Raw genomic sequence first — 9,828 nt, 5'->3', positions numbered from 1 at the left:
TGTTGGAAGAAGATAGAAAACACCACTTTATAACACTTGGCTAGAGGCAAGGGAGAAGAGGAAGCATGTGCCCTTCAATATAACTTCAAGCTAATATCAGGAACTATGGAAGTGGAGGTTACAGGAACAGTGAGGGAACGTGATTGGCATGTGCTGGAATTCTTGATTATAAAGGAATTTAAACCTGAGTGTAGTTAGATTTGAAACATTTAAAAAGCAGATTTTTATACTTTCAGAGCAATGAAAAATAGTCACTTCAAAATTAAATGAGATCAGCAGCAAATAAATTTAATAAAAAATAAAAAATAGGATTCCAAGACAGGAAATGCTACCAGAAAATGGAACTTGAGATTTGTGGGAATTTCTAACACCCATGCTACAAAAGCAAACTATTTGCAGCAGTGTATTGGGACTTCAAAAAGACAAATGTGATTTTATGTTGTATTGACAGAGTTATAATTTTCAGTCACAAGGTGATTTGGCCAGATACCATCCCAAGTACTGTTTCCAGTTCTGGATGTCACACTTTAAGGATTCAGATAAACTGGAACAGGTTGAGAGAAAAATAATTAAGGGATCCAAACAATCTTAGGAAAAGTAATTGAAGGAACTTGTTATGTTTAACTCTGAGAAAAATGAGGGAGGACATGATCGAAATACCAAAAAGGGCATCGTATAGAAAATTAGGACTTCACTCTTCTCCTTGCAGAGTGGAGATCTGGAAAAAAATGGTTTCAAGCTGCAAGAAGGCAAATTTTGTTTGAATGTGAGAAAAAAATCCAACAGAAAGATCAGTTTGACAATGGAACAAATTACACACTGAAGTGATGATCTTTCTTTGGCTATCTGTGTTTGAGCAGGGTTAAATATCATCTTTCAGTGATATTTTAATCATTCATGGATGGAGCAGGAAGTTGGAGATAATGACATAAATGACCCCTTCCAATTCTATGTCTGGGTGATTAAGATAAAGGACTCATTGACGTTACTTATGTTTGAAGTTGGCTGAAAGGTACACAGCAAAAAGAGGAAAGGGGCTTGCAAAAACCTCTGCTCATATTATATCTCTCTGAGACAAAGTGGCTGAGACATTTATTGACTTCCATGGCAACAATGGCTCTATCAGCATGGCAAAGTAGGTGTTTGAGAGCTGTAGGCACCCAATAATCAAATAAAAATCATAAAGTACCCTTATAGTCAGTTATACGATGGTGATTGTAGGAACTAGATATTCCCACACAACACATATGGGCAAGCTGTAGACCACATATGGCTCTCAATTGCTCTCTTTGTGGTCTATCATCACTCCCCTTACTTTTTCTCCATCATCCAGCAGTTCAGCCATGAGATGGGCTGCCAGGAACAGATTGTTTCTGAGTGTAATCAGAACAGGAAAATTGCAAGCTTAAGCCTAAGATAGTGAAGCAGTTAAAGTCTCTGTTCCCATACCTCACTGCTCCTTAGTGACAATGATGTTTCTGTTGCTGATAACAGAAGTGGAACTGTGAATTTGATAAGGACTACTGAATAGAGGCCTTAACCTCATGAGAAAGAGAAGAGGAGAGGAAAAGAGAGAGAGAATGAGCCCAGTATAGACTGTAGATGGATAAATAAATTCCACTCACTTGCACAGCTCTTAAAAGATTTCCATTGGGCTAATGTGGTTACCAGGGACATGGTGGCTCAGTGGCTAAGATGCTGAGCTTCTTGATCAGAAAGGTCAGCGGTTTGAATCCCTAGCGCTGCGTACTTGTCCCAGCTTCTGCCAACCTAGCAGTTCAAAAGCATGTAAAAATGCAGGTAGAAAAATAGGAACCAACTTTGGTGGGAAGGTAACAGCATTCCATGCGCCTTTGGCATTTAGTCATTCCAGCCACATGACCATGGAGATGTCTTTGGACAGCACTGGCTCTTCAGTTTTGAAACGGAGATGAGCACCACTCCCTAGAGTTGGGAACAACTAGCACATATGTGTGAGGGGAACCTTTACCTTTACTTTAATGTGGTTACCAAAGTTTACCTCCATATACCATCAATATGGTAAAATGTTGGCTTCATATACCTAGTAAATATTTTTCAGCTGGCAAAAGAACTTACTGTATTCAGATAGATTTGTCCAGACAAAAGCCTGCAGGAGAGACAAAATTAATCTCTAATATTTCATAAATAAAACTTCTCTGATACTATTTATATGTGTGTACATATATAATTTATTTCATTATTAAATTACCAATTAGACAAAGGGTGCTTTAGTCTTCTCTAGAGCATTCTTTTTTACCGTCTCAAAGAGGAAAACCATTTTGTTCACCATTGAATTCAGCAGTCCATAAACCTGAATGAAAGATCAAATTCAAATAAGCTTTCGTTTATTTAGAAGTAAATATTCAGTCTATTCTATGTGGACATACAATGAACCAAGCCTACATATATTTACAAATTATTTTACTCTTCCAGAACAAACATTGCCAGGGAGGGTATTATGTAATAGTTTGTCCCACACATTTGGTAACTATTTTGTTGCTTCATACCTGAATGTAATGTACAGTTCCTATCTGAAAATTACTGACACTGAAATCCAATAAACAATACATCTGAAGGATGCTAAATTAGAGAAGTCAGCTAGAGAACATATGCCTGGAAAGCATTATGTAGCTATAATAATCTTTTCCATATGCTTGATATAAAATGAGTTTGTAATATATCTATTCCTTATGCTATTAAGAGTATTGTGTAGCAGAAATCAATTATTTTTTCTACATCCTTGCCCTGGAGTTGAGGTTTTGGAGCCTACTTTGTATACTATCTCTGTTAGGAACTGAAGCACAGCCCACAGCACAGCTTCACACTGGCTAGGGATTTTGAGAGCACAACTACAGCACATCTGAGCGTGCCTAACCGGGAAAGTTGCTATATGCTGATACTAAACCCCTTTTGTCAAAGATTTTTTCCCTTTTAATATCATTTAATATCATTTAATGATATTTAATATCATTTTGTTACTATATTACAAAAGAAACAAAAGCATATGTATGTATTTTAGTTGGAAAGGCAGAGATTGTATTTATTTAAAAGATTTATATGGCTGCCCATCTTAAGCAATTCTGGCAGCTTAAAACATCTATAGCTAGAAGGAGTGACTATATTACTCCCTATTTTGTAATATATTGGTGCAATGTCTGTATTACATGATTCATTCCCCTTATTTCTGAGCAATGTTTGACCTCAGCAACCATTATATTCTTTTAGATTACTCATCCGAGTTTGTATGGAGGCAGAACTTGATAGTGGCTCTCTTTTACTATTCTCTGGATAGGAACTTCCAGAGAGTGGCTGTGAGAAAGTAGTATTCAACCCCTCGGTAATCATGGCTGCTGGGCGTTTGCACGGGTTCATGAGAGCTCTAGCTAAGATTCTGTACAGTTCGGAGAACCCCCCAAATCCCACTCCTGGTTGCCCCCACCCACCTCTCAGGAGCCCCCACTCAGCCCGTTTTGAATGCAGCTAAGTGCAGGATGCATGGAGTGCATGGAGGCTCGGGGAGGGTGAAAATTGGGCCTACCAGACATTCGGCCTCCAGAGGGCCTCCGGAGCCTGGGAAGGCTATTTTCACACTCTTGAAGGCTCAAGGGAAGCCACAGGAGTCTGGGGAGGGCAAAAATCCCCCCCCCCCGCTGTTGTGAAGGAGACCGACTAGGCTATGTTCACAATGGCCATGCCCACTCAGCAACCGGGCAGAGAATCCCTTGCTAGAATTTTTGAAGCCCACCCCTGCATATGGCTACTTTAGGATTCTAGTCTTCCCGGTGCTATTTAATAACTACATGAAGCAGTGACGTGCAGTGAGGTTTATGGCTGGTGAGGCACTGATGTCACATACACACACACACACACACACAAACACACTGAGAGACAGATGTCACACAAGGGCCTTTCAAAGACTAAATGTTTTTTTTTTACTGGTGGGGAATTAAAACTCCCCTTTTCCTCAATGGGAAATCAGGGGAGGAGCTCTGCAGCGGGACAGATGAACGGAGGGGGAGATCGCCCCTTCCTCTTCCGCACCCCCAAACCCCGTCTTCCCTGGCCTGCACCCCTGCGCTGGAAAGGTGAGCAAAATGCGCAACTTGATGCTATGCCGTGCAATGCAAGCAATGCAATGCAATGCAATGCAACGCAACCCGCCCAGACTCCTTTGGGTTCGGGAGTGATCCGAATGGGGGGAGCGGGGGATCCCCGGGGCGGAGGCCTCCCGGTGCAATGGTCTTCCGCAGCTCCGGACCAAACCTCCGCCTCCCCCCCCCCAGGATTGCAAGGCTGGAAGCCTTGGCAGCAGCCACCCCCACCCCCAGCCGGCCAATCCTCACCCATACCGTCAGCGGCGGGACCCGTGCAGTTCCTCTCCTCCCCGGTGCCGTCTGGTGGGCGTGTGGGCGTGTGAGCGCTGGGTGCGAGCGCTGAATGGCCAGCCAGCCATTCAGCATGTCCCTGGAAGGCATGCCGGCACTTTAGAGTGCCGGCCGCCACGGCGGCCATTCAGCAAAACATGTTTCACTGAATGGTGGCCGAGCCAGCCAGCACTCTAAAGTGCCGGCATGCCTTCCGGGCTGGCCATTCAGCATGTCCCACTGAATGGCCAGCCCGGAAGGCATGCCGGCACTTTAGAGTGCCAGCCGGCTCGGCCACCATTCAGCGAAACATGTCCCGGTTTGTGGTCGGGCGGCACGCTTGCACTTTAAAGTGCATGCCGGCCGGCCACAAACCAGGACATGTTTCGCTCTATGGCGCGCCAAGGCCGCATGGCTTTAAAAAATAAAAAAAATGAAAAATGAAAAATAAAAATAGATGTGCCAGCCCGCGTGCCAGCAGAGACGGGTAAAAAAAACACACACAAACATACACATAATAAAAACAAATTACAATTACTTACATTACAAATAAATTGAATTTCTCCCCCCTGCCCCCTCCCTCTGACCCACATACCTTCCAGCTGCGTCAAAATTGCAAGATTTGGTCTAGCCAGGGCCAGGCAGGCTAGGATAGTTGCTGCAAGAGTCACCACATGGATGACTCTGCTAAAATGTTTTAAAATAGCCTCTAAACAAAGTGCCCTCTGCAGGAGGAGGCGGGAGAATCACGTGCCTCATTTGCATAAGCAATTTTTCACTTTTTAACCCTTGGTTAACTCTTAAAAGGCGAAAAAAATCCTTATGCAAAGGAGGCCCATAGTTCTCTAGCCTCCTCCTACAGTTAGCACTAAGCAGACTCAGAGTCACTGTGACTTGGAGTCTGGGAGCAACTACCCTGGCCTTTTTAATTATTTTAAAAAATTCTTTCCTTTTCTTCCTGAGACTGGTGAGGCCCCGCCTCCCTTGCCTCTAGTGACTGCATGTCACTGACATGAAGCATCACAATATTTCTTCTGACATAACACACTACAACAGCCAATTGAACAAAGGGTTATCATCACTGGAATGTTCCCAGTGATATTTGCTCACCACCAAGGAGCTGTGATATTTTGGTATCAAATAAAGGCTTTTCTGCTCTTCAGGCTGTTTACTCTTGTAAATTTGGGGCTGCTACAAGTTTTATTTGGTTTATTGTGAGTTTTGTTTTGTGGTTGAGTATTTTTCCTATTGTAAGGTGTATATACAAACTTACTTCAACATAGAGTTTTTCACGGTATTTTTCCTGCACAATTGGATCGACTTGTTCTCGGCGTAACTGTAGTTCTGCTTCCGAAGATTCAATTGAAAAAGATATAGCATCCTTTGCTTCCTTTGTGAGTGCCCTTATTTTCTTCTCTTCCTTTCCTTTGCCTTTTCGGCTATTTGTGCGTTCTTGCTAAGAAAGATGAAATTATGCCAAACAGAGATCAGAACAATCTGGTTTGCATAGCTTCAAATACCACAGTGTGTATATCTGAAACCAAGAGTACTTTCAGTAAAGAGTTAACTCAGATGAAAAAAAAGTATAAAATTCTTTTTATCTTTCATTTATCTTGCAGTTGTGAAATCTGAATTCTCAGAACCTTATATAATATCCCCAGAATGTCACCCCCAAATTGCTATTACCCTGTAATTTTTAATGTGAGAAAAGGGAATGGAAGGATATGTGGAAGATAATCACACTAACTAATCTATTTAATATAATTTGTATTAAATTCAAATGAAATCAAATACAGTGGTTTTTCCTGCTTCCACCCACTTTTCAATTCAATTTTGCTTATTTTTTGCACTGACATTCTCTGTTTACCACCCACAGGCCAAATGTAGTCTTTAGCCTGAAATAGATTGCATAATGCAGTTTTATCTGATTAAGCTTCATTTTCTATATTAATTTTGAAGGTACCAATCATATATCTACCTCTTTGGTTGCCTTTCCTTTTTCCTTTTCCTTCGAAGCAGTTTTCTTATCTTCTTTCTGCACTTTCCGATCTTCTTTGACAGCCTTTGCAGCAGCTGATTTTACATCAGCTGCAAAAATAAGCAAAATAAATTTCTTCCATTTAGTGTTAACAATTATTTTACTGGCCTTTCTGATTAGTGAAACCACCTTCTGGCAAGCAGTAAGCTGGAAACACTAGTAAAAGTTTAAATGCAATTTAGGAAATAGGATGATATTGACTTTATACCTGAATCAAGCAGGGACTGTCCACCATTTTTAATGTTACCTACCTGTACATTTTCTTAGAGTCTGATCTATTGAATTGATAGGCAAACTTACCTAGTTCTTCTGGAGCAGTTTCAACGTAAGTATCTTTCTCAGGCATACCAAGCAGATTTCTGAGCACTAACGAGCAGTTCACCAGCCCATCAATTACTTCCCTCCACAACTGGAAACTAATGCAGGGAAGAAATCTGATTTTATTTCTCTTTGAAAGGAGAGACAAAGGAGAGCAAGCCAAAATTCTGTCATTGCTTTTTTATGGCTTTCTCTAAATCAAAGGCAGACCCAAATTTACAAGAGCTGTTGTTAATTTAAATAAAACATTTTTTAGTTATTCTCCCAAGGCACTGTTTCCTAAATATGTGAGATTTGTAGCACAAGGTTTTTGTTTTCAGAATAAATGTAATTAAAAAGAGATGTCAATTGCATCAGATTTATTATTATTCACCCTGTTCCTTAAGTAATAATCCATATATAAGGAAAAAAGATTTGGGAACAAAACAAGTGTTTTATACACAAAACCTCTAGTGGGAGAATCTGACTGCCCAACAACCCTGTTTAAAAAATATCAATGCCAGTCATCTTAGAATGGAAAGTGGCAACCATGGAGTATTAACTTATATATGGATGTATAGGAAAGCTTGTAGGAATGAAAATAATTTCATCATTGGGGATAAGCGAATGATCTAAAAGCCCAATGCAGAGAAACAGCAGAATAATTCCACTAACAAAGGAAAGATGTAAGGCTAGAATAACAAACTACGTGGAGATGCAGGAGACACTGTATGGCTGGATCCCTTGAGGGCCTTTCATTTAATTCATTTTTCACAAAATATTCAGATACTGTATTTAACATGTCTACTTCCATTTTGACAACTGCTGCTCTTCAACAATCGTTGGCTTTCAAAAACGTTGGGGAATTGACTGAGTGACATCATTTGGGGAACTGAGTGACATCATTTGGGGAACAAAATAACAATTTTTGTTTTTTTAAAAAGCATTTCTGAAGTTGGAGAGTTAAAGGATGCTACGTTAATTGTGTATCTCTCTCTCTCTCTCTCTCTCTCTCTTATCTATCTATCTACCTACCTACCTACCTACCTACCTACCTACATACATACATACATACATATATCAATTTTACGAAAACGTGTGTGTGTGTGTGTGTGTGTTCTGACCCCCCCCCTTCTCCGCCAGGAATGAAAGCCAAAAGCCACGCAACTCAAAAGGTTTCTTTTAATCAGTCCCAGCTCTTGCTGGCTGCGAGGCCAAAATAAACAAAGATAAGCACGCTGGCAGTAAGTCTCACAAACCTAGGCAATGCAAACAGGCTTCCCACTTCTCCAAGTTGGTTTAAGTCTCACAAACCTAGGCAATCCAAACAGGCTTCCCACTTTTCCAAGCTGGTTTCTGTTAATTCATGAACGTGAACGAGAACGTTGACTTCTGCAACCAGGGCGTGGCACCAGCAGTCTCTTTATACTCAGGCGAGGATCCCAATGAGCAACAGCTGCTCACAATCATCTCCTTTGTCCTTTACGCTGAGTAGACCTAAGCCTGCTTGCCTCCTGATACAACTCCCAAATACTTTCAGGAACATTCCCTTTGATCCAATGCTCTGCCGCCACCTGGTGGCCAACCAGTCTCTCCTCACCCTGCTCAGCGTCGACACCCTGTCCAGGGTCCTCCACCTCCTCCAAGGCCGACTCATAAGCCCCCTCGCTGTCGGAGTCTGGCGGGGTTGTGACTCTAAATATATACCTTCTTCCCTGGCTTCAGCTGATAAGGAGGAGACCTGTGGCTTAATGACTAAGACGTTTGCCTAAGATGCAATACAGCACAGGTTCGAATCCCAGTAAGGGTATGGCTAGCTGATGAGAGCTAAATAGCTTGAAATAGATCTATACTAGTCTCCCTTTATTTATTTATCAGCACAAATAAAAAACACAAATATAACAAAGGCAACAGTAAAAATATTGGGTTTCTGTCGTGATGGACTCTTGTGACGAGCCGATTGACAGATGATGGAAGCAGTTAGCTTCCTCCATAATTGGGGCTTACCAGGGGTTGTGACTCTAAATATATACCTTCTTCCCTGGCTTCAGCTGATAAGGAGGAGACCTGTGGCTTAATGGCTAAGACGTTTGCCTAAGATGCAATACAGCACAGGTTCGAATCCCAGTAAGGGTATGGCTAGCTGATGAGAGCTAAATAGCTTGAAATAGATCTATACTAGTCTCCCTTTATTTATTTATCAGCACTATATATATATAGTCTGACCCCCACCTTGCCCGTTCAGAAACAAAAGCCAAACAGAACGTTCAAAGGAATGTTTTTATCAGTCCTAGCTCTTGCTGGCTGCGAACCCAAAATAAACACAGATAAATGCTCTGGCAAAAGTCCTAACTCATAAACTGCTACAAAACAGGATTATATAAATCAAGTCACTTATCCAAGTGCTTTTCTCGATGGTTGCACACGAACGGAGAACGTTGACTAGAACAGAAACGGAACGTTGACTTCTGCAACCAGGGCGTGGCACCATCAGTCTTTTATCCGCAGGAGGAGATCCTAACGAGCAACAGCTGCTCGTTATCATCTCCTGTGAGTCCTCAATTGTTCCTTACATCGGTCAGCCCTTCTCCTGCGTGCATCCCGAAACAACTCACAGGAGGTTTCTGGGTCAGCCTCTCTCACTGATCCAAGGCTCAGTCATTACCTGGGGACCAACTAGTCTCTCTGAGCCCTGCTCGGAGTCAGAACCGTGTCCAGGGCCCTCCGCCTCCTCCAGGCCTGACTCATAGGGCCCCTCGCTGTCAGAGTCTGATAGCAGCTCCAAAGGCTCCTGCTGAGCCACAACACTATCCCTCCACGCAGGGCCCTTCCCCCGGGTCTGACGGTCCGGATGTGGTCGGGATGGGTTGTCCGTATGATAGGCTCGCAATCATCTCCTGTATTTCCTCCTTTGTCCTTTACGCTGAGTAGACCTCAACCTGTTTGCCTCCTGATATAACTCCCAAATACTTTCAGGAACATTCCCTTTGATCCAATGCTCTCCTGCCACCTGGTGGCCAGCCAGTCTCTCCTCGCCCTGCTCGGCGTTGACACCCTGTCCAGGGTCCTCCACCTCCTCCAAGGCCAACTGATCAACCCCCTTGCTGT

At 42.4% G+C, this 9,828-nt stretch overlaps 1 protein-coding gene across 2 annotated transcripts in view; it reads right to left on the bottom strand.

Moving 5' to 3' along the window:
• Positions 1 to 2,188: 2,188 nt before the first annotated feature.
• The window catches only part of MYCBPAP (MYCBP associated protein), a 41,549-nt gene continuing 33,909 nt past the window's right edge, over positions 2,189 to 9,828 (bottom strand). For both annotated transcript variants that reach the window (XM_087710014.1, XM_087710015.1), the window contains 4 exons: positions 6,724 to 6,839; positions 6,364 to 6,473; positions 5,659 to 5,841; positions 2,189 to 2,332 (listed from right to left, as the gene is read on the bottom strand). In XM_087710014.1, the coding sequence (XP_087566140.1) occupies positions 2,234 to 2,332; positions 5,659 to 5,841; positions 6,364 to 6,473; positions 6,724 to 6,839 (508 nt within the window). In that variant the 3' untranslated portion in view covers positions 2,189 to 2,233. The remainder of the gene's footprint in view (positions 2,333 to 5,658; positions 5,842 to 6,363; positions 6,474 to 6,723; positions 6,840 to 9,828) is intronic.

Source organism: Thamnophis sirtalis, unplaced genomic scaffold, assembly GCF_051295495.1.
Source record: "Thamnophis sirtalis isolate CommonGarterSnake01/CBP01778 unplaced genomic scaffold, rThaSir2_p1.2 scaffold_3, whole genome shotgun sequence".
Classification (NCBI taxonomy): domain Eukaryota; kingdom Metazoa; phylum Chordata; class Lepidosauria; order Squamata; family Natricidae; genus Thamnophis; species Thamnophis sirtalis.
Note: the sequence above shows the minus strand (reverse complement) of the source record. Positions and strands in the feature narration are given on the sequence as shown.